This window comes from Ursus maritimus, unplaced genomic scaffold (genome assembly GCF_017311325.1).
Source record: "Ursus maritimus isolate PB19 unplaced genomic scaffold, ASM1731132v1 scaffold_20, whole genome shotgun sequence".
In the NCBI taxonomy this organism is placed as follows: Eukaryota; Metazoa; Chordata; class Mammalia; order Carnivora; family Ursidae; genus Ursus; species Ursus maritimus.
In genome coordinates this window covers 32,134,024-32,161,628 of record NW_024424453.1, presented here as the reverse complement: position 1 = coordinate 32,161,628, position 27,605 = coordinate 32,134,024, and the positions used below count along the sequence as shown (strand labels likewise).

The following is a 27,605-nucleotide window of genomic DNA, read 5'->3' as shown; positions in this document are numbered from 1 at the left end:
GCAGAGTAGAAATGCTGGCTTGTGCTCAGACCATGCATGTAGAAGTGTATCTCTAAGCATATGGAGGAAGTACAACCTGCCATGAACCTTGCAGGTCTTACAAGGCCAGGGTTGTACCTCTGGGAGACGTGCATATAGACCTTCATTTTTTAAGTTTTTTCAAAATAAAACTGAAAGAACAATTCCTCCCTTTGCAGCCATGGAGCCTCAGAGTTTTTTTTTCTCCCCTGCTTCTGCTATTCTGGCTCCTCTGGCTTGAGAAAAATCGCATATGGTCTGACCTCTCCTGTGTAATACTGGAGCCGTTCCCTGATTTACCACTCGTACTACGTGATTACAAAGACATCTAACTAGCCACCCTTATAGGCATAACTTATCCTCAGTACTCCCTGCTCTTAGTTTTGCTTTTTCTTGTTTCTCACATAAAAATGAAAGATTAAAGGAAAATTTGATGGAAGATTATTAATTTTTAAAACTATATAAAATTGTAAAATATGCTAGTGGGAGAAAATAAATGCACTCAAACCAGTTATGTAGATAACCCAAGGTCCAGGAAAATTTTTTGCCTGTAGTAGAAAAAAACAAAAGCAGAATCCATATTGAATTGCAAGTCTGACCTTTAGCATGAGTGTAAAGGAATATAAAAAATAAAGGTTCCTTAAAGTTAATATCTTTGTCAGATGTCCCTGTTTTGAAAGCCAAAAGCTGAACATTTTAGGCTTTTGATGTTTCTCTCACACCAAAGTATTTTGCCTCTAATTATATCATGGGCAATTTTCTTCTGTTACTTGGAGGTAAACATCCAGAAGCAAGTCTCCTGTAGCATCCTAAAGTCCCCTCCTCACAGCCAGTACATTTGTCATATTTTAAGTCTTGGGGACTTTTCGGAATATTGTAGTGTACCTTATCCTTCCAGACAGTTCAGGAGCAGCTGATCTGCATGATTTAAAACTGTACACCTTATATTAAAGGGTTTAAACTCGAAACATAATGCATCAGGCCTTTTACCTCCAAAGAATTAAGACTTAACTACGCAGCTGTTTTCATGAAATTGAAGGCCAGAGGATTTTGTGGGTTGCTTCTAATTGAGCTCCTGGAAGAGCCAGGTGTGTATTTATCAGAAGCCCTCCTCAGATGGCTTTGTTTTTCGTGATGCACTAAGTGTCGCTTTTTCAGGACAGTTGTGGATTAAAAAAGATATTCTGTGTTTCTTGGACCTTATTTAATTTTTGAGTATGAACATTGAGGGATTTATAATTCTTTCCTTATCTCTTTCAGCATGGAAAAAGAGCAGTATTGACACATTGCTTCTAAAACTGTTCCACTATTCTAAGCATTCAGGATTAAAGAGAGCTAACCATGTAAAAGTAGGGAGCAGTTGACTGATCAGTAGACAAGCCAGAAGTCCAGGTCATTGTCCCCTCTAGGTTATATTCGGAGAATCTGTCAATATTAGTGCAAGAGACATTAAAATTACATGGAGTCTTATACTTCATTTCTCACAAACTTCCTTATTTGCCCTGGCCTTCTGTCCCCTGATTGAAGCTCCCCTTACTTTTCTGATAGGCTCATTTGTCTTTATGCTGTTACTGAATTATCTGTCAGTGGTTCACAGCGACACCTCTATCCCCGAAGAGTTGATCATTTCCTCCTCCCTACCCCATGTTTGCTCTGACCATGAACCTCTGTTAAGATCGCTTTTACACATTCATCTTTTCTGTGGCTTTCAGTACTTTTGGCAATATTCAGCCAAGTTCTACCTCCAGTCACCTTACCATGATGACTTTGACATAGAAGGTGCTGAATAAATATTAATTATCTTGATTTAGCAACTCATGTTATTTCTTCTTAAAGCAGTGCCTAATTTGAATAAATGTGAAATGGTATTTTTTTTTCTCCTTTCCTTTTTGTAAAAACTTACAAATTCTGAACACAGCTCATTTTACTTTTTTTTTTTACATGTTCGTGAAGAAAAAAAAAAAAGGTAGGGAATTTTCCAAGTAAAATTATGTATGCTATGCATGTCTAATGGATGTCATTTTCTAAAACTACACCTAGATGAATTAAATGAAATCTAGCCCTCTTGGTAGCGTCAGTCTATAAATTAACAAGGAAGACACATACTTGTTCTGGCCAGGGTCCACCTGGGTAGAACATTATCATTTACTTCATTCTAGAGCTTTCTTCCCTTTTTTCTTTTAAATAAGTCACCCCCAAACTGGGTGTGTAGAAGCCTCCTTTTTCATTTTCAGTGGGCCAATAAAGGAATTAATCCATATTTCTGAAATGTGCTTGAATAAATATTTGTCAGTTTTAAGATTGTAAATTTGCCTATGCATAGCCCCTTTCTAAATAAAGTTTTATTGGTATTAGGAAAAATTCATACTTCCTGGAATCTACTAGTTTATACGCACAATTAATGTGATCTGTGTCATTTACTTAGAATGATGTATTGGTTTTGAACTGTTTTTCCATTAAGTTTGTATTATGAGTCTTCTAGTCTTAAGCATCAAGAGAACTTTGTTTCTTTTTGACATATTAGTGAATAATATGCATTGCCCAGTTGAAAAGCTATATTGATGTGTGAGCCCCCTGGGTACTGATTTTCACTGCATTACAATAAATGCAAGTAGCTATCTTTCTAGAGCCATAGATCAGAGAGTAATGTGTAGTGAGTGATCTTTTGTATCAGTTAATACTCTTACATGGTAATTATGTGTGATTTGGCACCTAATGATTTGATAGATATTCCTTTGGTTTTTTTCCTAAAGATATAATAGATATTTCTTAATGAAATGGGGAAAAAATAGCTGAAAGTATCCACTTTAATTGGTAATTTACATATAAACAACAAAATCTACTTGATTCTTTGTGTATCTTGTATACTGGCTTAATTTTGTTAAGGGAGAGGGGCCTATTTTGAGAGCCTCATTTTTATAGTTATTAACTTTATATACTCATTCCCTATAAGGGATATTAAAAAATGATGTCATAAACAATTTATTTAATGTAACAAATACTTATTGGGTGCCTATTTTGTATATAACAGTCTTCTCAGCCCTGTGGAATATACGAGGAAGTAGAACATAAGAGCATATATTTGCTTTTGAAGATACGTATTTGGGAAGTTAATACATAAAAGCAATTTGGGGCAATTAAATAATGATTCAAGTTTAAGAACCATCAGAAGGTATTACGTACTTATCAGATAGGTATATGGTGCTTTTGGCTTATAAGACTTCTAAGAAAGAGAGATGACAGATTTGATTGGGGAAGATGGGAACTGATGTGGACCTTGAAGGATTAGGAGCAATGCTTGCAAAGAGACATCCAAGCAAAATGTGCCACGCAATGAAGGAATCCCATGAACAAAGGCGCAGAGGCGGGAAGCATTATGGAAGAAGGAGAAAGCAGTGTATAATCTGATAAAGACCAAGGAGATATAAAAGGAGAATTGTGGTTCTCCCACCTTTTGGATACATGTCCCCCTTCCTGGCGTCCTTGTATGGTATAGTGGGGCCTGGGACTAGTTCTGACTAGTGAATTGAAAGCAACATCACCTCTGGCCAGAGCATTTAATTGCTGATTTGAGGTTCTATATAGTCTATTCCTCCTTTTGGCACAGTGACTGGCCACATTCAAGATAGTGTCAGCTGTATGAGCCTGTGTTGTGTCCTTGAGTGACTTAGCAGACCCCTCTTGCCAAGCTGTCATAGTGTTGATGAGAAATAAAATGCTAGTTAAGCCACTGAAATTTAGGAATTGATTGTTAACCATAGCACGTATAGCCCTATCCTGATTGATATAAAGGTGAATAGCAAACTAAGTTGGTTAAGGACATCTGGTGGAAATAATAAGGGAAAAGAAGTTTTTAACCACATGTTCTAAAAACCTAACATTTTTAAGAAACAAGTCCCAGTCACTACCAGATTTTCAAGTAGAAGATTCCACAAAGGCAGATAAATGTAAACTGATGTGTTACATTAGATATAAAATGCTAATTTCAGAACTTGAGAATGTATTAAAACAGTCTTAAAACAATAAGATCTAGACGAAAAGAGAGTTATCTATAAGATCACTGGATAAAATAATCAAATATATTGTTTTCAGTTAGTTACCTCTATCAACATTTATTAAAATTACCTGAATTCTTATTTTTTTCTTCTCTCCTTTCTCTGGTTATAAATTGATTTATTGGTGACTTATGCATTATTTAGGTAATTTGCATTTTTACCTCTTTTTAAAAGATATCCTGATTATATTTTATATTTTCCTTTACTCATCTGTTTTTTCTCCCTCATAAACACATTTTTAGGTCACATTGAAGTAGTGAAATTACTTGTGGCACATGGAGCTGAAGTGACATGCAAGGATAAGAAGTCTTACACCCCCCTTCATGCAGCAGCCTCTAGTGGAATGATCAGCGTAGTCAAGTACCTTCTGGATCTTGGAGTTGATGTAGGTATATAGATTGAGCAGTATAAATGAAGGAGGCATTTTATGTGTTTGTGATTTCATTGCTGGCAGAAGTTATTTCAAATTTTAAAGATAATTTTATATAATAATATTTTTGCCTTTCAATTACATACTTGTAGTCCTCTACATAATATATAGTGCGCTAATATCTGATCATGTATTTAGTCAAAATATATTAAGAGGTAAAGGATATTTCAAGTGTGAATGAATGAGACAAGTTTTTCTTCTTTATCACTATCCAAGCCCTGTAGCTCCATTTTAGCTGATCAGACATACTTGGGTTATTTTTCCTAAGTTGCTAGGTCACGGTTAGTCTTATTTGCTCAATCTAATACTCACTTTAAATGACTATAACAGTTCGCGTTGCAGGATATTGGCAAGAGCTAGGCAGGAAAACCAGAGGCTTCTTGCCCATCAACTGTAAGTGTTCCTTACTGTATAAATTTGTTTGGTTAGGAGGGTTGCTGCTTTATATTTGATTCCGGAATTGAGATAGCTAAGAATACCTGTCACTTTCACAAGTCATCCTTTAAGCACTTGTGCTTTTATGCCCCTCTTAGTATATTTATTCTTATTTTAGGTACAGTTCTGACAGACTCATCTGGTTCTTCAAAACAGATTAAAAAGAGTAAATTAGAAGGAGAGAGGATTAGGCTCTGCTAGAGGGAGGGCTGTAGATCAGCTGCAAAAACAAACAAAAAGGTAGGTAGTAGCCTGATTGAATAAAGAATGTAGGGCGGAATTGTAGAGGTCAATAAACTCTTAATTTAAGAATTATATGACCCACTTTGCCTAAAGCAAACAAGTAGTTACTGAAAATGTCGGGATTGTGAGATGTTGTAAAAATCCAAACACGTAGTTGGGGAGGGTCTTGTAGGGTGCAAATAGATAGAAGTTTTATTTCTCAGCAGTTCTCTAGCTCTGTTTCACCAGAGTAGCATAATGCCTTACAGTACCCCTGATCTAGATAAATGAGGCATCTTTGTTTTTTGACTACTGTTTCGCATCCATTCTGGTGCGGTTTTTTAAATTTGTGTTGACAGTAAAGTAACATTTGTAAACTGTGGTGACAGAGTGTTCTTTGGAATAAGTGGTCAGACTTAGAGCCGTTTAGTGACATGTGGCCTCCAATTGCACTTATTAGTTTCCCGGGGCTTCCATATCAAATTACTATAAAGTGAGTGACTTAAAACAACAAAGTTAATCTCTCAAAGTTTCTGGAGACTCTGAGGGAGAATCTTTTCCATGTCTCCTAGCTTTTCGTGATGAAATGTAGGTACTTTGACTAAAATTAAGTGTTATTTTTTCACTTTCTCCAATTTCTGTTACCAGGGATTTCAGGAAAAAAAAAATTTTAAATACAGTTGTGATAAGTTGGGGCAACTGCAGAGTTAGAGGGTACAGTCTCCAAACAAGACTACCCTTACTTCTGATCAACTACAAGTTTGGGGCATTCCCCAAAACCACCTTCAGGTTTGATAAGTCACTAGAAGGATTCAAAAAACTCACTGAAGGGGCGCTAGGTGGTTCAGTCAGTTAAGTGTCCGACTCTTTATTTTGGCTCAGGTCTTGATCAAAGGTTGTGAGTTAAAGCCCCACATTGTCCCCATGCTGGGCAGGGAGCCTACTTTAAAAAAAAAAAAACACCTCACTGACAACTATTATACTCATGGTTTATTATACAAAAAAGATACGAATAAGATCAGCCAAAGGAAGAGACATATAGGGCAGAGTTCAGGAGTATTCTAAACAGAAAGCATTCATTGTTCTCTCCCCATGGAGTTAGGACTCCTTACTCTCCTAGCATCAGCATGTGACAGTATGCACATAGTATTGCCAAACAAGAAAGCTCATCTGAGCTTTGTTTTCAAAGTTTGTATTGGGGCTCCTTTACATAGGTGTGATTGATTTATTTTTAATTTATTTTTTTAAATTTTTATTTATTTTTTAAGATTTTATTTGAGAAAGAGAATGAGCAAGAGAGAGAGAGAGAGAACACAAGCAGGGGCAGAGGGAGAGGGAGAAGCAGACTCCCCACTGAGCCAGTGAGCCTAGTGTGGGGCTCGATCCCAGGACCCTGGGATCATGACCTGAGCCGAAGGTAGATGCTTAACTGACTGAACCACCCAGGCTCCCCAGAGGTGTGACTGATTGATTGATCACTTGCCCACATGGTTGATTTCAGTCTCCAAGTCCACTGATAACTGAGGGCTCCAAAGCCTGCACCCCTAAATCACATGGTTGGTTTATGTGGCGTTGGCACATTCTACCTGCAGACCATTGGCTATGGCCAGTCCTACTCCAAGATCCAGTGTAGCCAGCTCCCACCCTAAACAAGGACACTCCTATCAAATATGCCATATATTACCCCCCAGAAGACAAGGGCAAGGGCCAGACATCTCTTTGGGCAAAGGTCACATTCTTTATGCAAAAGTCATGTAAACTTTAAAGTATTCACCCGTGTTATTTATTAGAAACAGAATTAAAAGAGAAACTTGCTCAAGAATTATTTCTCAGTATGGAGAGCACATTCGTTTTGGTAAAATGTTAACATGTAAGTCTGGAAAATATCTAGAGCCCAACTTTTTTGAAAAATGAAATAGAAAAAGTTGCCACTCATTTTTTTAAAATCCTGACCTTTATTTCATTTTGTCACTGCAAATGTAAAGGCTGAAAATAAGGATGTTATTCAGTACATCTCAGAATTTTCAGTTTGTGTTCATTTGTCATGATTCTTAATTCTTATAGCTACCTTACTTTGAAGACTTTAAAAATACATTATTTTGTTTTCATTTTCTTAAAATTTCTGTCTTGGAATCATTCAGTTTTGTCATGAAGTAGACATTGCATGTGTAAATTATATTCCCTGAATGTACAAAATCTATTTGACACCAAAATGCTGTTGTTAATGTTCACTATTTTAAAAGAACTTGAGAATTATAAGCCTTATTTGTGTCTTTAGCCCTGTTTCTCACTTTAATAGCTTGATTGCAACCACAACATCGCTAAAATAACTCTCATTCTTATAGCAAGTAGCAAGACTACTTTAACATTGAGATTTTTTTTTTCTTCCAATAGATGAATGAACCAAATGCCTATGGGAATACACCTCTTCATGTAGCCTGCTATAATGGACAAGACGTTGTAGTGAATGAACTTATAGACTGTGGTGCTAATGTAAATCAAAAGAATGAAAAAGGATTTACTCCCTTGCACTTTGCTGCTGCATCAACACATGGAGCATTGTGTTTAGAGCTTCTAGTAGGCAATGGGGCCGATGTCAATATGAAGGTATGAAATAAAATCAGAATCCATACTGTAGTGTTTAGGAGTGTGCTGTTTAAAACAGTATCAGTGGGGCGCCTGGGTGGCTCAGTCGTTAAGCTTCTGCCTTCAGCTCAGGGCGTGATCCCGGAGTCCTGGGATCGAGCCCCACATCAGACTCCTCTGCTGGGAGCCTGCTTCTTCCTCTCGCACTCCCCCTGCTTAGGTTCCCTCTCTCCCTAGCTCTCTCTCTGTCAAATAAATAAATAAAATCTTTAAAAAAATAAAAAATAAAAATAATAAAAAATAAATAAAAAAATAATAAACAAACAAATAAACAAACAGTATCAGTAACAAATACCATTCAGCAGTAAAAAGGAACAAATTACTGATAGACATAAGAACACAGGTGAATCTTAAAAAGCCTTACATGGGGCGCCTGACTCAGTTGTTAAGCGTCTGCCTTCGGCTCGGTCATGATCCCAGGGTCCTGGGATCGAGCCCCTGCTCAGCGGGGAAACTGCTTCTCCCACTCCCCCTGGCTGCCACTCCCTCTGCTTGTGCTCTCTCACTCTGTCAAATAAATAAAATCTTTAAAAAAAAAAAAAAGCCATACACAAGAATATAGATATTATTCTCATTTATATAAGGTTCTAGAACAGATGAAATTCCATTTCTATGGAGTTCCAGATTCTGTAGTTAAACAAAAAAACAGTTGACTCTGTGAGGAGGGATTGATGAAAGGAGGGATGTAGGAGAACTTTCTGGGGTGTTGGTAATATTCTGTATTTTGACAGGCATTGTGTTATATAAATAAGCATTTGTCAAAACTCATGAAGTGGTACATTTAAGATTTGACACTTCATTGCGTGTAAATTTTCCCTTAGGAGGTAACAAACCAAACTGATGTTGAACCCTAATGTTTAGAGATAGTATGTAGTCATATCTGCAACTTTTGAAAAACATCTACTAATTGGGTGGATGGCTGGATAGAAAGATTGATACATTATGATGTGTGTATGGTATAATGCTAGTGATAGAATCCAGATGGTATGTATATGGGTGTTCATGGTAATCTTCCAAGGAACTTTTCTGTTTTAAAGCCTTTTTCAATTTTATAAAAATTGAAAGACTGCTATCAATGTGTTACATATAAGGAATAGTTGTTTTTTTGTTTTTTTGCTTATATTCACTTTCAGGAATGAGCATTTGAATTTTAGAAATATGTGAAAATTCTGGAACCAAAATAAATGTACTTTCACTATATAATTCTGTGAAAAAGCACATGCAGCCACAGTTTTGAATACTACTTTATAATGTATAATCATCATTTTGATTTTTCCAAGATGCTTTCACTGATTGTTTCTGTATTAATTCATCAATTCATTCTTTATTTGCCAGTCTATATCTTGTGTTATAAAGAGAAGAAAACCACAAATAAAATTGAATTGTTTAGGATCAGTAAAAACATTTAACCTTAAAATGTGTTTTTCAGAGCTTTAAATCTTAAGATTTCAGTTTCTTTTGTGGGTATCATGAGCCAGTCTTCAGATTGGTAGAGAAAGGAGTCCAAACTTTAGAGAGACCTTTAGTGATGCCACTGACCCTGTCTGATAGCTTTAGTAGCAGCGAGTCCATTTATGATTAGGTCATTGCTTTAAATTGCCTTCTTCCAGCGACAGGAAGAATTTATAGTTATCACACCCAAGGAAGGAAAGGACATGATGTATCATAAAGAACTCCTATTACATGATTATGTTTAAATGCCTTTTCTAAGAAAATACATTTAAAGCTTCCAGTTCTCAGTCAGATCACCTACTAAAGTTTATTTTTTAATAGTTTAAATAATTAATAAAAATTTATTGATAACAAATTTGAACTCCTCAGTTTGATTTAAAGAATTCCTGCTGTTTGGATAATCAGGGAGTAGAACAATATCTAAACTCTTGTGCAGAAAGAAATTTGTTACTTGTTTCCTCAAAGGCCTAGTAATATTTTTTAATGAAGATTAGATCTTAACATTTCTCAAAAGATCACAACCAATTTTTTTTAGTTTCTATGAGACCTGTTTATGATCAAGTGACTGTAATTAAGTCATCATTGTGTGTTAAATATTAAGTATCGTGGCTTACCTATATCACTAGCTGTGACACATGTTTTAGTTTCTGTAGTGCTGTCTTTAAGGGGTAAAAATTAGGCTTTTATTTATTTTATACAGTGCCATTTAGACATGAATATTTAATATAATTTGATGATAGATCATTTGATTCACATGTGATTGCCTACATAGCTGACTCCAGTGGCTAAGTAGATTTGAAGCAACAAGCCAATGATGTTGGTTTAGAAATAGATTTCCTAAAAAGTTGCCTTAATCTTGCCTGGGAATGTATGACATCCCATTTACATGCAGTTGTCCAATTGTCTTACAGCCAAGTTCCTTTGGAACACAGTTCCCATGCTGTTAATGACTTCTAAGGTACCTTCCAGCTCTGAAATTATATAAAAATTATTAATAACTCTGTTTTTAACCAGTAAGAATATATAGTCACTCAAGAATATATCTTCATTCCTGACACCTGTATTTCCTATATTTATCAGATCAGTGGCTATCAAATTGTTGCTTGATTAAGGAGCTAATAAGGCTTTGACACTTGCCTTATATCATAAAAAAAAATTATACTTGTAACCGTCATGTTCTCCTTATCAAGTCATCTCTTTCTCCTTGCTTCATGTTTTTTTCTACGTCATTCTCCATTTTGGTGTTTCTGTCCCTGATCAAGTTGTGGATGACTAGAAATTGGAATGTGAATTTAGGCTTGAAATTACTCAGTTATTTATTTATAGGTTTTTAAATTGGCTGTCTTACAAAGTACCACATAAAGTGAATGAAGTTTAAAAAGTCTGGTTTTTATAACCTTGCTTATTAACATGAGCCCTGCTGCATTGATTGTATCACTTAAATGCACGTCTTTTCCCACTTTATCTTATTCTTCTTAAGAATAAATTTTGGTCAGATAAAATACCCCAAATGATTTGATTTAAAATTTAAACATAAAAAGTAATGTGCGTGGCTTACTTGTTGTTGCTATGTATGGTCACCTGTGAAACCAACTCTTAGAATTTTGGTGGATCTTTACTTTTTGTTTGAAATTCCTAATTTGATCTAAAATTAATTAAGGTGACTTAAATATCTAGCCATTCTCTCTGCAATTCAGAGAGAAATAAATGTGCTCTTCCCCCTTCTAACATGTCTTAAAGTGGACTTTTCAGTTGGTATTCTGAATCTTTTGGGGTTTGGGGTTTTTTTTTTTAGTATATTTGGAATACTTTTTATAATCAGTAAGTATGTAGAAGGCAAAAATGTTAATCCAGAGCCACTTACAGGACTTCACTTACTAGCTATGAGACCTGGTTACATTTCTTAACCCCTTGGCCTATAACATAGGGTCAATAATACATATGTCTTAGGGTTTTGAGAAGCAAATGACTAATATATATGAAGTGTTTTAAAACTGGTTGAAACATAGTGCTTACTATGTATATAAATGTTAGCTATAATTTCACATTTCATCATTTTATGAAATTTATGAAATTTATCAAATTTATATTACAGTTTAGTTTTTATTTTTACTTTTTTTTGGTAAGGTAAAAGATTAACATTAAAAAATCAAGATATGTTAAATAGGGAACATTTTGAAAAAACATTACAAACTGGAATCCCTTTATTAAAGTGCTTTTGTGCTTTTTGTTTTGTTTTTTTCTGGTCGAAAGTACAACTGGTACCTAGATAAAAATACCAAATACGGTAATAGACTGTAACAGACACTGGTATATATCATATGGGTGTTTTACAAAGATTAGTATGTATATTCTATACAGCAGACCAGTTGAGAAATGAAGGCTCAAGAAGATAGACCGCTTCTCCTAATTCTTGCTGTGCTAACTGGCAAAACCGGGACTCAGCTCAGGTCATTCTGACTCCAGAGCCTACCTTGTTTGTTCACTTGGGTTGGTTTGGTTTGGTTTGGTTTGGTTTGGTTTGGTTTGTTTTCCCTCCTGTGTACTCATTGCTTCCAAAGGTTTGAAAATTCTTTGAGATAAATTGCCAATTGGATAGTTTTTTTGCTTGAAAAAAATTAATGTAAAGTTATAGAATCAAATATATCAATAGGTAATTATGAAGTTTGTCTAACACTCCACTATAATAATGACAAGAGAATTTCTTGAGATTTGCATTATACAGTTTTACTGTAAACTTCAGGATACTTGTCACATTTCAATTTTAAGTATATATGCACAAGATATGCTGAATATTGCTAAGGGATTAGGAATTGTAAAACAGATTCTTTCCTTTGTAATGGTCACGTTGTATGTTTTGACAGAGTCCTTTAGAATTTCAGAGTTTGTACATTAAATACACACATGCCCAGCCAGTATGATTATTTTAAGTAATTTGAGAAAAAGGCTAACAATATTTATTACAAGTAATTATAAACAAATATATGAAGTTTTTAAAGTGATTTATAGTGGCTGAAGTTAATTCTAACATTCACTTTTCCTTGGTTGAGGAGGGATTCAGCATTTCTTAGAATGAAAGAATTGGAGCAATGTGAAATTTTTGAAAGGTGGGAAACACATGCCACTTGTACCACTACTGACTTGGTTGAATCATTAATATCCTTGTGCTGCAGTTTTCCCGCCTATGTACTAGGAATGATACCAAGATTACACTGTACCTACCGTGAAGAGCTTTTTGTAAACTGTAGGCATTGAGGGTTTTTTTTTGGTATACTTGTGCTTTATAATACCCATACGTTAAAAAAAAAAAAAAAGTTCCTAATTTTGAACAGCTATTTTACCTCCACAGGCTTGAGCTAAATTTAATGCTTGAATAATGGTTTTACAAGATAAAGATGCAAGAGGATATTCAAAATAAAACTAAGGGTTACATATGACAGATATAATAATTTTAAATCTCTTTTATTTGATTATTTCAGAGCAAGGATGGGAAAACCCCACTGCACATGACTGCCCTCCACGGTAGATTCTCCAGATCACAAACTATTATCCAGAGTGGTAAAAAGTATTTCTGTTTGTTTTTTTTCTTAAATGTAGTAAAAACATCCACAAAATGAATGGTATTAAGGAATTGTTGTAGCTGTCTATGTATTTTTAATATTTGATTTCAGATCTTATGAAAATCAAATAATAAAGAGTATAAAATGCCATGTATTATGTATCTTTCACAATTTGTTTTTCATTTATTTTTGTTTTGTTTCACCTGAATTATAAATACGATTTCTTTAGCAGTTGGTGTGGGCTTTTTTTAAGCATTGCTAAATAAAAAACTGCCTTACCACCACAGTATGTATTTGTATTGTACATTAACAAAACTCTGTTGCATTTATCTTTTTTCCCCTTTTGGATATTTTGAACTATTTTTAGGACTTTGATTTATTTTTGGAACTTGTACTCTTTTGTGTTTGAATTAGTACTAGGCAAGCTAAACCTTTCAATAAAAACTCTTAGGTACATTTCTTTAGTGTTTCCGAAGCCATATTCCAAGGAATTGTTTGTTAGTAGTCCTCAAGATAATAGTTATTACGGTTTTGCAAGGAGAAAGTAGTAGTTTTCGTGATCCAATAATTCCTAAAGCATTGCATACAATCTTGGGGACAGAGTATGTGCGTTAAGGCTCTGAAATCTTGCTCTAAAGAAATATGTTTAGTTTTGTTTTAATATAGTGGTTTCCAAACTTACTGGACCCCAGAACCCTTTATCATTTTAAAATCTGTTAAAAGCTTATGCTTAGTTCACGAAATTGTTTTTAAGTGTAAAATCTGTGACCTCAGTGTGTGGCCAATAAATGTCCTATGAATGAAACCTAGTTAAATCACTATATCCATTAGTTTATGCTTGAATAGTGTTTCATGTTACTTTCCATGTAATAGATTTGACTTGATCTTAATATAGTCCAGCATCTGATAGTACATTATTTATTGCAGGAGCTGTAATCGACTGTGAGGATAAAAATGGAAACACCCCTTTGCACATAGCAGCAAGGTACGGCCATGAGCTGCTAATCAACACTCTTATTACAAGTGGTGCTGACACTGCAAAGTAAGTACTTACCACAGTGTTGATAGCTGTGCTGACAGGGAAACACAGATGGAAGGGAATTGCAATTTTCTAGAAATTTCAAGTAGAAGCATGGATTTTGTGCCCAATATGGTACTAATTGCTTGAGCTTTTTCCTATTTGTGTGGATAATGTGCTAGAATAAATATTTAATGTGATTTCATTTGGTAAGCCAGCATAGTATATTTTTATTTTATTTTTTTTACCGCAGTGAATTCTAGATTATGAATAATATGCAGTTTTAGTCAGAGCTTTTCATTGTTGTGATCTATTTATTTTTCATCTAAAAGTAAATAAAAGACCCAAAAAAGTTTATATACTGAATGCTTTCCTTTTTCATTCAGGTAATACTGTCTGTAGATCTTTTGTGCCCTGCTTTGGTCAAAACAGCTCACTTTGTCTATTTTATATATTAAAGTTTCTCTGTAAAGATTTTGTTTGAAAGATGGATTCTCTTGCATGCTCTGTAGAAGTAAACACCCTACTTAAATTGATGTTAATCATTCCTAAGTGTGTCTTTATATTTTTATTACATTTTATTACATTTATTATATATATTCATTAACATGTTTTAAACCTTTTAAACTTTCTGTAAATGTGATGCTACTGTACACTTTTTTGCAACCTCTTGATTTAGATTTATATGTAGATATAAATTTGGACTTTTTTTCACATCGCTACAAATACCTGTAGTTCATTCATTTTATAAAATTTATTGTATAAAGATTTCATAGTTTATTCATTCTACTTATTTGCACACATAAGTTGCTTCCAATTTTAAAAAAATTACTGCAGTGAGCATTCTTGAACATTTTGTGTTGTGTTAATGATTCTCACTGGCCGGGGGCGGGGCAGGGGGGGGGGTAATGGATTTCACATCCTTAGGCGAATGTCCAGAGACATTTTTGGTTGTCATACTTAGGGAGGAGGGTGTTACTGGCATCTAGTTTGGATAGAGCCCAGGGGCACTGCTGAACATCCTGTGTGCAGAGGGAAGCCCCCCCACCCCCACCCCCAACAAAGTCCATCATGACAATAGTGCCAAGATTGAAAAATTCTGCTCCTGGAAGAGAATTGCTGGATAATAAATAAGCTGTGCCCACCTTCAGCCTTTTGCCAAATTGCTCTTCAAAATGTTAAAGGTTTTGACTCATCTAATTATCTTTCCACTTTAGTTTCTTTGTAATTTATTTAAATGATTGTATTATTCTTGTATTATAATGAGGGTTACTGTCTTACTTATGCTTCAGGCGTGGCATACATGGAATGTTCCCCCTCCATTTGGCAGCCTTAAGTGGTTTTTCAGATTGCTGCAGGAAACTTCTTTCTTCTGGTAAGTGGAACCGTTGTAGACTGAGTCTCCTTTTTTTGTTTCCCCAAAGCCCTCCACATTTTAATGCAATCTCTTTATCCTACTTTTCCAAAACCGTAGATATGTCCAAGTGTGAATCATTCATTAAACCCTCTTAGAAGATGTTGGGTCTTTTTTAATTTTAAGATGCAGTTTTATCTTCACATCTGGGAAAGGTTTTAATTTTCCAGGATTTCCTTCAGTGTGTTAGTTGGGGAATGGGGTATGGAATATTTCTAGAGTAGTTTCTGTTCATTGAATGGTAGTTTTCTTGGATCATCTCCTTATGTCTAGAAACAGAATATCTTCATTTATATGTTTCTCAGGAGCTGATAGCCATTCTTTTATTATCTTCCAGGTTTGTGAAATTATTTATACCATATCTGATTACTGCATTATAATATAATAATCGTAGTCAGTTTGAAACAAAACAGGATCTATAGTTTTCTGTAAATATTACAAAACCGTGGTCCTTATTAAATGCGTAGAATTACTGAGTATATATAATTTAATTGATTTTAAATGATAGTCTATTTCTTAGAGTGTTAAGAAAGTTGAACATACTTTGTATATTAATACTCTTGATTACTGAAAGAATTATAGGAAAGTTTTGGTAAAAATTAACATATTGTGTGAGACAGATACTTCTGAGTTTTTTCTTAATGATTTTTTTTAAGTTATTTCTGCTTTAAGTTTTTAAAAGTGTATGTATGTCCACAAGTATTCACAAACCCATTTATCTGTGAAAGAAGTCTGAACTTTCTCCTCAGTGTTAATAATCCACAGGTAGTAAAGCATGTATGGCTTCTTTTGAAAACAGTTTTTGTGTCTTTTTTTTTTTTTTTTTTTAAGATTTTTATTTATTTGAGAGAGGAAGAGAGCACAAGTGGCAGGGAGGGGCAGAGGGACAAGCAGACTCCCTGCTCAGCAGGGAGCCAGACACGGGGTTCAATGCTAGGACCCTGAGATCATGACCTGAGACAAAGTCGGATGCTTAACCCAACTGAACGACCCAGGCACCACTACAGTCGGATTTAGAGCATTCTCATCCTCCCATTAGCAGCCCTTCCTCGTTTCCTCCCTCCCCTCTCTAAGCAGCCATTACTCTACTTTCTGTCTCTAAATTTGCCTGTTCTGGACAGTTCATAGAAATGGAATCACCCAAGATATGGTCTTTTCTTTCACTTAACCAAATGTTCTCAAGGATCATCCATATTACAACATGAATCAGTACTTCATTTCTTTTTATTGTTGAATAATATTCCATTGCATCCTATGGCTTTTAAACAAGTACTCCAGCACTTATCCTAAAACTAGTCTCAGTCCTTTGGAGGCAATTTTTTTTGGTATTATTGTACATTATAAATCTATTTTCAATAATTTTGTGCTTATTTGTAATTCAGTTTTGTTTGAGATTGGGGGGCATGTGATACTTGACATTTCTTGACATAGTACTTTAATGTGAAGTGACTTATTTATGATACTATACAAGATGTATTCATGCTTACAGGATTTGATATAGATACCCCAGATGATTTTGGCAGGACCTGTCTACACGCAGCTGCAGCTGGAGGGTATGTTAACAAAATTTTTACTTTTTTAAGAAGGTAGCTGGTCATGTCAGTTTTTTCTCTTATCTTCGTTTCTCTTTATTAGGCTGCCTTAAAATAGAAAACAAACCATAATAGGAGTGGTTTGGGAGAAGAAAGTCCAGACTAGTAGAAATTGCTTTTTCTATCTTCTTCCACCTATGTTATAAATTTATGAGTGGGAGAGATAGAACAAAACTGTAAAGGGAAGTATTGTGGGGGAGGTGGAACAAAACTGTAAAAGGAAGTATTGCTTTCTATGAGAGAAAATTATTTCTGGATAAATGAATATATGTCCTCAAATGAGAGCAACAAAATTTTAGGGATGTTCTGAGTAATACTAATGTTCTTTGAAAGGTGTTTAGGGTTTTTTAATAATAATTCTAGGGGGGAAAATGTCGATGCTTGTTTATGTCTTGCCTCTACTCAGGGCTAATATATAGGAAAAAGAAAATTTTTGAGATTGAAAAATTTTGGACTAAGTTTTAAATACTACTGCTAGGGGAAACTAGGCTCTTGGTTTGAATAGACAACTACCTTCAATTAATACTCTTTGGTCTCTGAAGCATGCTGCTAATCTAATGTTTCTGATCAATAAGGTCCTAAATCTAAAATAGCCATTTAATTCATGGTGACTTAACAAAAATAAAATTGGCAAGAATTTTATTACAATAATCATTCTTTAAATATTGCCAGTGGTTTCGGAGGAGAAGTACACTGAACCAAGACTACCACTAGGCCAGTCTCAGATGCAGAGATGGATTGTGAACATGTGACTGGGTCATCTTGTTCTTACAAGGTCACCAAAGAACCTTCCAGTTGAAACCCAGCTTCCATATTACTGACCTCCAGAGGGAGGGACAAAAGACAATACAACTATCCGATTATGTGGCAGTCACACAGTTTCTAGTGTAATGTAGTAATGATGTTCAGGTTTTTGAAAATTAAAGTACAGAAAGACCTGTGTATGTGCTGTACTCTCCTGTAATTTTAACTAAGGAAACATCTAAGCATTTATAGTATAGGAGAAGATAAGGGAAAGCAAATTGGAACATTTTCAGGTTTGATTTTTTTTTAACCCATTTTCTTTTAATTTAGTATTAAAAACCATTTAAATTTAAACCATTCTGTTAAAAGCATGTTGTTTGAAGTTTGTTTTAAAGGTTCCTAAAAACTCTCAGGAACTCTTTTTTTTTTTTTTTTTTTTAAGACTTTATTTATTTGAGATAGAGCGTGAGCATTAAGGGGGACTGGGGGTGTGGGAAGGCAGAGGGAGAAGCAGACTCCCCACTGAGCAGGGAGCCCAAGGACTCAGGCTAGATCCCAGGACCCATGAGATCATGACCTGAGCCTAAGGCAGCCACTTAACCGACTCTCAGGAACTCTCTTACAAGTGTGAACTTTCTTTTAAATAGTGACAACATAATTCATTTGTTATTTCCTATCCACATGCCAATATGTAAATACATAACTTCTTAAAATTCTAGATACGATGAATTTTAATGTTTTATTTCTTATAAAGTAATTTAAATTATGTCATTTTATTCACTTTGTCTTCATTTGAAAACGTGCTACCAATGTCGTTATGAAATTATTGACAGTTAAGTCTTCTAACTGTATTTTCCCTGAATAGGAATTTGGAGTGCCTAAACCTTCTGCTGAATACTGGTGCAGACTTCAACAAAAAGGACAAATTTGGGAGGTAGGCTGTGATGCCATTCCTCTATAGAACATAATTAATGTTATTCACTTAATGACTTGTATGACCTTCTAAATGACTTCTGAAAATTAACAGTTCAGCATCTTTTGCATTGTGATCATGTTTCACTGAGAGGCCCAAATAAGTCAGTGACTTCTAAATATTCATTTTTATCCACAGTCTTCTTCCACTTGGGCCCCTGCCACAGCCCCAGGCTGCCAGCCACAGCTTTACTTTATAAGCACCTCTATTTCTTGATATCATTCTTCCTCCTCCCATAATTATACCATGGAAGTGTAAAACCCCATGGTACCTGTGTTCCTTCAAGAAACTCACAAGACCTAGAACTCAGTAGTATAGTTCTCCGTGCCGCCAAGTCATTTCATTGTCAGAGACTCTACTGCCCATATTTGGTTACAGAGCACTAGAAATAGGAAGGAAATAGGTAACAAATATATGAAACTTTTGTTCTTCCCTCCTCAAATCCCCACAAATACATATACGCATTAACAACACATCTACACACACCCCTTCGTATGACTGGTAGGAAAACACCTGGGAAGTGACAGAATCCCTCTGTAGTCTTTTAGCCAATCCTCATTCTCACTGTGACTAGCATTTACGGTAGCAGTACTTAAAGCCACCAGTATCTACTAAGTTACTTAGAGTGGGAATTGACCCAGCATGTGCTAAAACCATAGAGGAAAGGATTGAAGGCAGTTTGAATTGGTTTAAAAAAAAAAATAGAGGTGGCAATGTGAGCAAAATTGTGGGTCACGAGTTTGAGAATTACATCAAAGTGTATAACAAAGGGTGTGTGTCAGAAGGAAATGCGTGGATGTATGTTCAGTGCATGTGATGGGGTCAGTGCAGAAGTAAACAGAATTATGTATGGTAGGAAATCAGAAATGCATATTAGAAAAAAACTGTTTGACCCCATAATTACTTTGAGGTATAGACTGTTCTCATAAGCCTACTAATAAAAGGAACTAATGACCTGCAAAATCAAAAGTCACTTTGTTTGGCTTTGTGGTGCAATATTTTTACAGTTAATTGGCTTTTATAGTTGTACGTTAGTCCATCTTATATTAGTTAATTTGCAGCACTTGAAGCATTTTTTACTACAAATAGCAGAGAGAGCTTCTGAAGCATATTCTGAGTTTAGAAGCTTGAAAGTAATTCAGGGTTAATTGTATTTCTTAAAATGCTATTACTATACCATGCTGTTATCCAGTAAAGTAAAATTATGTTTTACTATTGTTTCACTAGGTAAATGTTTTAGAAAAAATTGAAGACTCTAGACTGAATTTACCTTCACTTTTCTGGTTTTTTTCCTTCTCCTCTTTTTTTTTTTTTTTCTTTTAAATGAAAAGTCATGGAATCATCATAGAGTTGCAATTCAAAGACAGGGACTCCTAATTTTAGTAACAGTCTGTTGCATTTCAGTAACTGGGAAGAAACTGGCTACAAATATTCAGTCTTTAGAAATTAAAAACAGTACTCTAGGTCTTCTGAATAGTGAACAATCTTCAAAACTATGCAATTTTTGCTTGAGAAACCTGATATTACTATGCAGCTTTACTTGTATGGTTGATAGAATAATAGGGCATTCTATTTAATGCTTCTATATTTCTCTTATCCTTCATTCCTCTCCTGAGACATGAACAGAAGCTTCTACCTCTGTACTGTGAAACATTTTTATTAGTACAAGGGAAGCTTTGTTAAAATGAAAGTTTTCAAAAGTTTCTGAGCAGAATATGAAGGTGTCTGTAGTTCACTCAAAAGACTAGACTCGTTTCTGTGGGGACCATGAAATAATCTGTGTTTCTATCATAATTTCCTATTCTTAGAAGTTCTTTGCCACCTTACTTTCTCCTGCTAGCTTTCTGTCCAGCCCTCCAAAAGACTTAGTATATGGTAGAAATCAATCTCAGGCTCACTATAAATACAGTATTTGTAACTGGGTCGAGTAAGAGTCAGCTGTGCTCTTGTTTACTGGTGTATGTCCCTGGCTTTTATTTTTCTTACATTAACTTGGGCACAAAAGATCTCCGCTGCACTATGCTGCTGCCAACTGCAATTACCAGTGCCTGTTTGCTCTTGTGGGATCAGGAGCAAGTGTGAATGACCTTGATGAAAGAGGATGCACACCCCTGCACTATGCAGCCACATCAGACACAGATGGCAAGTAAGTATCATGCGGAGAGAATGAAGGATTATTTCTGTAAACCAGCATTTTTCATGTGGATGGCTGTTTTTATTGCAAATTTATATTTTCTTTTTATACTTTTTGTTGTCTTTTCCTGAGTCTCTAGTGTGGGAAAAAAATTGGTTTCATAATTATTCCTAAATCATAGTTTACTGCCTATTTCTACTCAGCAACCTGCCTTATTGACTGATCTGGTAGAAAAAAGATAAAGGCCTCTTCTTGTCCTCCCTGCCAAAAGCGCATCTTAATGTAACCTCCATGTTTTTTCCCTCTGACTTCTCAGAGGGAGCAGTCTTTGAGCTTATCATAGGGAAAGGGACAGAGAAGAGATGTGGACAATGCCAACGGAAGATGGGGAGAGATCGGAATACCAATGTCCATCAGAGGTAGAGAGTTTATATTTGTAAGAGATCCTTATAAATTGGTATCCAAAAAGGGAGTAACCAAACTGGCAAAATCTGGCTCTTAGTTGTTCTGAATATTGCTTAAATAAGTAAATGAGATAATGGAATAACTGAATATTGGCCAAGAATGCCTAAATACGAACAAAAGAATAAGAGATGTGTAAATTATTTTTATAATTAATATTCATCTAAAGTTGATCAGAACCATTTATAGTACCTTAATATATATAGCTTTCTTGGAAGAAAATAAATTATTGGAGACAGAGCTCTTCAGTCTATGGTATTCACCATGTGTCTGTGTGTCACCTAAGAGCAAAAATACCCTTAGGGAAAAACAAAGAGTGGTTTGTAGGGGAGGATTTTATAAAATATACTTCAAGGAAGTTTCAATTAACATAGAACTGTTTCTTTGGTTTTTAATATTTGCTTTTTACCCTCAAAATACAAAGCATAATTTGAGGGTCTTATTCACAAATGTTAATTTATTATAAATTCTGTAACTAATGTCAAAGCCATTTCTGTCAGTAGCACTTTGTTATGTTGGATTCATAGCTAAAACTCTAATCTCAAAGGCACTAGTAAAATCTACTTTTTGTTTACAAGAATATATCACTTTGTACAATTTCATACATACCTAGAGTAGTTAGGTATAGATAGATTTTGGGGAGAAGTTAAATTATTTGACGTATGTTTTTATAGATAATAGCTCTTTAAAGAAAATCTGTGGTAAAGACTCTGTAAATAAGAAAATATTTTGGTGGGGTGCTTGGGTGGCTCAGTTGATTAAGCATCTGCCTTCGACTCAGGTCATGATCCCAGGATCCTGGGATCAAGCCCCGCATTGCATCCCTGCTCAGCAGGGAGCCTGCTCTCCCTCTGCCTGTGCAGCTCCCCCTGTTTGTGCTCTCTCTCTCTCTGTGTCAAATAAATAAGTAAAATCTTACTAAAAAAATGTTGGTATACTTGGGTAAGTAGATCATCCTCTGATGTATAAATTTTATAACTTCAGGATTTGATTTATAAATTTTCTTAAAATAGATTAAACCTAAAATGAGTATATCACCACCAATAATCCTTTACCACTATTCCCACACACTAGTTATTAGGTGTCGCTCAACTGGATCTACACAAATTCCACTGAGAAGTCACACACGCAAACACACACACACGCACATAGAGATTATCCAAGGTCCTCCTGCCCTTAGATAATTACATTAAACCTGAATTCTTTTGCAAAAATCAAGAGAATAACGATGCTCAACCCATACTTTTTCGGATTTGTGGTTTTGTTTTAAACCAACCTACTTTTTTTGTAGAAATGTATTAGCACTGAAGTGATAAAAATCATTAGTTCTCTCACCTAATATAAACTGTTTTGAGCAACAGGTTAGTGATATTTATTACTTAAACATGTAATTCTCAGTATCTACACAAAGCAGCCTGATGTACTAGAAAGAACATGAGCTTTGGGATCCAAAAGACCCAGTTTATTTATTTTTTTTTATAATGATTTTTTATTATATTATGTTAGTCACCATACAGTACATCCCCGGTTTTCGATGTAAGGCTCGATGATTCATTAGTTGTGTATAACACCCAGTGCACCATGCAATATGTGCCCTCCTTACTACCCATCACCGGTCTATCCCATTCCCCCACCCCCCTCCCCTCTGTAGCCCTCAGTTTGTTTCTCATAGTCCATAGTCTCTCATGTTTCATTCCCCCTTCTGATTACCCCCCCTTTCTTTATCCCTTTCTTCCCCTACTGATCATTCTAGTTCTTATGTTCCATAGATGAGAGAAATCATATGATAGTTGTCTTTCTCTGCTTGACTTATTTCACTTAGCATTATCTCCTCCAGTGCCGTCCATGTTGTAGCAAATGTTGAGAACTCGTTCTTTCTGATAGCTGAGTAATATTCCATTGTATATATGGACCACAACTTCTTAATCCAGTCATCTGTTGCAGGGCATCTCGGCTCCTTCCACGATTTAGCTATTGTGGACATTGCTGCTATGAACATTGGGGTGCATATGGCCCTTCTCTTCACTACGTCTGTATCTTTGGGGTAAACACCCAGTAGTGCAATGGCTGGATCATAGGGTAGCTCAATTTTTAACTTTTTAAGGGACCTCCATACTGTTTTCCAGAGTGGCTGTACCAACTTGCATTCCCACCAACAATGTAGGAGGGATCCCCTTTCTCCACATCCTCTCCAACAATTGTTGTTTCTTGCCTTGTCTATTTTTGCCATTCTAACTGGCGTAAGGTGGTATCTCAGTGTGGTTTTGATTTGAATTTCCAAAAGACCCAGTTTAAATCTTGGGGTTTCTATATTATACTCCTTTGAGCCTGAGCAGGTAATTGCCAAGCAAAATCTTTATCTGTAAAATTAGAAAGAAACGTACTCCTTAGAATTGTGGGAAAAAATGAGATTATGTGTACAGAACAATCTAGCACTGTTTTTTTTTCTTTAAGATTTATTAAAGGGGAAAGGACAAAGGGAGAGAATCTTCAAGCAGAAGATTGAACACAGAGTCCAACACAGGGTTGGATCTCATGATGAGATCGTAACCTGAGCCGAAACCAGGAGTCGGATGCCTAACCGACTGAGCCACCCAGGTGCCCCTCTAGCACTGTTTCTTAGAGCCTCTGTTTCTTTAAAGTATCAGAATCCCAGCAGTCCTGTCTAATGTCATCATTTATTGACTCAGTGATTTGTTCCCTGAGAACTTTCTGGAAGCTATAAGGTACAGTAACCATTTTAGGATACCAGAGGCATCCTTTCAATAAATGATTGTTTTGGAAGCTCAAATAGTAGCATTAAAACATTGATAAAACGTTGGGGCATGTGGGTGGCTCATTTGGTTAAGCATCTGACTCTTGATTTCGGCTCAAGTCATGATCTCAGGGTTGTGAGATCAAGCCCCGTGTGGGGCTTCACGCTGGGCATGGAGCCTGCTTAAGATTCTCTCTCTCCTGTCCCTCTGCACCTCCCCCCCAAAAAAACAAAACCAAAAATGTTGGTTTAATTTTCTGAGTTAAACTGACCGGGTATATAAGTTGGATAATAAAATAATCTGGCATGATTAATTCATACTTCTGGCAAAGAAAGTGTGAAATATTTTCTAAGAAAAGACACAAAATCCCCATAACTTCAAATTCAGTAATGTGCATTTGTGGTTTGTTTTTTTTTTTTTAATGATCATTTACTAATCCCATGTAGCATCCCCAGGGAAAGTTGTTTATATTTTGGAATTTTTGACACTCTGACATTGGTTTTCTGCTATTCAAGAGTGACATAAATAATTACAACTCTTCTGCCTATGTTCTCGGTCTTCACTTTGAGTAAATGTTTGAAAAATACATGAAGTCTTTCCTGACTCATTCTACTTATTCTTCTAGTCACTCCCATTATTCTAGTGCCTGCATTCTTTCTTTTTTTTTTTTTTAATGAATTTATTCTTTTTAGAGCATGAGCGGGAGGGGCAGAGGGAGAGGGAAAGAGAATCTCAAGCAGACTCTGTGCTGAGCACGGAGCCCACGGTGGAACTCCATCTCATGACCATGGATCATGACCTGAGCCGAAACCAAGAGTCAGATGCTTAACTAACTGCGTTACTCTGGTGTCCCAGTGCCTCCATTCTTCATAGACATTCAAGATTCAAATACATAGCCACAAGAAACATGTTTAATGTGTTAAATATTAATAAATAAAATTTTCTTTGCCAGTTCAAAAGAAGTAGGTCTGGCTTTGAGCAAGATGGTTAAGGATCGCCCCCATACTCAATGTGTGTGTATAAGAGAAGAAGACTGGCGTTGTTTTTTCTGATTATACATAATAAAGAAATCCTTCTCATGCCTATTCTCCTAAGATAACCACTGTTAACATGACTGTTTCCCTATGTGTATGGAGATCATTTCTCCATCATAGTCTAATCAAAGTTAAAGACTTGGTATATGCTTTTCCATACAATTCATATAATTGTATATATAAATGTGTTTATGAGTATATGGATATATTTCACCGAGATCCACTTTTATGGTGATAGTAGGCATTTTCCACAAAAATGGGATCATATTTTGACTTCTGATAGCTTTGTATATTTTTGTCTGCTTTGAATTTGATATAAATGGAATCATACAGGGTTTTTTGGGGGGGTTTTGTTGGTTTTTAAAGAAGTATTATTTTTATTTATTTTTTTTTAAAGATTTTATTTAGGGATGCTTGGGTGGCTCAGTCAGCTAAGTGTCTGCCTTCGGCTCAGGTCACAATCCCAGGGTCTTGGGATCGAGTTCTGCATCGGGCTCCTTCCTCAGCAGGGATGCTGCTTCTGTCTGCCTGCCACTCTCCCTACTTGTGCGCATGCTGTCTCTCTCTGACAAATAAATAAATAAAATATTTTAAAATAAATATTTTGTTTGTCAGAGAGAGCGCGCACACACAAGCAGGGGGAGTAGCAGGCAGAGGGAGAAGCAGGCTCCCTGATTTTGGGGCTCCATCCCAGGACCCTGGGATTGTAACCTGAGCGGAAGGCAGATGCTTAACCGAGTGAGCCACCCAGGCATCCCCATACAGTTTTTGTTTAGAAGTTTTATAATCCTTGATTTATTCCTAAGTACTTAATATTTTTATTGCCAAAATAAACCTGACTTTAAATTTCCTTTTGTTGTGATATAGAGAAATACATTTGACTTTTTTATATGACTGTATATACAGCAGCCTTTTATAACTCATTTCGATTATGTATATAACTTTGTGTTTGATAACGGCTCTGCCCCTTGTTCTGAGACTTTGGGCAAGTTACCTTACATCTCTGTGCCCCTTTTGTTTGTGAAATGGGGAAAATAGTCTGACCTATAGCCAAATGAGGTATAGGATATCTGAATTGTTTAGAATAGTGCCTATAATCTTCTCATTAGGATTAGCTGTATTTTTTTATTATTACTATTTTTTTGTAAGAACAGACACTATTATACACCATAATGGGACAGAGTAGAGGAAAAGGGGGCTCTGGCAGCACTACCACATTCCCTGTCCTGGGCTGAGTGGTCCTTACCCAGAATTCTGACCAGCCATGGGACTCATGGGTGGTAGGGGAAGAGTAGGTGAAATTTAATAATAGTTTGAAATGTACTCTGACTTAACTTATGTGCTTAATTGGAATGATATTTAATTTGTCTAACACATAAACAGTATGTAACAATAAGTATAGTTTATCATTTAGCTGTTTAGCCATGAATATTCTTCCAGATTTTGCATACAGCTTAGTTTAGGGGAAAGGAGAGAGATTAAAGAGAATATTCCTATCTTGATTTTCTGGCTTTTATAAAATCAGTGTGTGTTAACTTACAATCAGAAAAAAAGAATAGACCCTCTCCCCTCCACCTTATTTGCAAATTAGATGTGAGGTCCAGATATTCAAGATCAAGTAATTTTGTGGTTCACTGTTTTATAAGCGCCAAGGTTAAAGTATCACTCTAACTCATTAACGCCTGTGCTGAAGTATGTGGTAGCATGAAGAGAACAGTGGGTGAAGAGAAGACCTAAGGTTTAGTCCTTGCTTTGCTATATGCTAGCCAAAAGATTTTGAATAGGTGAGTTGGTTTTCCTGAGTCAGTAATTTTTTCCATTTGTTGAAGATAATGCTTTATCTCACAAAGTAGTTATAAAAGTTGATACTGCTTAGCAAAATCTAAAAGGCAGGCCAATAGAAGGAATTTTATCATTTCAAAGCAACTCTTAGTCTTTGTTTTGTTATAGGAGACCAGTTATCTGAATAATGTGAATGTAAAAAAATAAATAATACGATTTGTTAAGAACTGCATGTATAACACTTAAATTATTTGAAACCATTTAATGCTGTATACTTGGACTAGTCATTATAAATGCATTGAGATGGGTCTCTTACTTTAGAAAGTAAACATGAACTTACCTACTAGTTTTGCTTTCCTTAAATAAATCTTTTTTTTCAGTACTCATGTATCAGCAAGTTATCTTAAAATAGTTTGTTCCACTGGTAGAGTCTGCCTTGTACTCAGGTCTCAGTTGGAGAACTATTTCTGCTTTATCTCTCTCATCTAGAGAACTTGATTAAAGATAAAAAGATATGTCCTTGGGTGAAATGTTTGTGCATACAAAGCAATGGGACTGTCCTCCAGCCCTGTAGGTCTTTTATGCATTCCAGCGAGCACCGACCTCTGAATTGGACACCTAGGAAAGAAAACTGGACGCAAACAGTTTATATACGGTCTGGAACACTTTCTACTAGCCCTCAGAGCTAGTTTATGAACACCAAAAACACCATTCTTGTTACTTTAGAGTCAGATTTGTTGGGGTTTTTTTTAAATCATAGTAATACCCAGTTTACCATGTTTGACTAATAATTTTAGCTGTACATAAATACCAAAATCCCACTTAAATGGGTAGAGATTTGCTACCATTGAGGAACTAAGGGGTCTAAAGGATTTTAA

The 27,605-nt window shown here is 35.6% G+C and overlaps 1 protein-coding gene across 8 annotated transcripts in view; it reads left to right on the top strand.

Moving 5' to 3' along the window:
* ANKRD28 (ankyrin repeat domain 28) overlaps positions 1-27,605 on the top strand; it is a 193,915-nt gene that overhangs the window by 141,075 nt on the left and 25,235 nt on the right. For all 8 annotated transcript variants that reach the window (XM_040636838.1, XM_040636837.1, XM_040636839.1 and 5 more), the window contains 8 exons: positions 4,316-4,458; positions 7,555-7,767; positions 12,738-12,816; positions 13,746-13,860; positions 15,129-15,211; positions 16,740-16,803; positions 18,452-18,520; positions 20,565-20,705. In XM_040636838.1, coding sequence (XP_040492772.1) covers positions 4,316-4,458; positions 7,555-7,767; positions 12,738-12,816; positions 13,746-13,860; positions 15,129-15,211; positions 16,740-16,803; positions 18,452-18,520; positions 20,565-20,705 — 907 coding nt within the window. The remainder of the gene's footprint in view (positions 1-4,315; positions 4,459-7,554; positions 7,768-12,737; positions 12,817-13,745; positions 13,861-15,128; positions 15,212-16,739; positions 16,804-18,451; positions 18,521-20,564; positions 20,706-27,605) is intronic.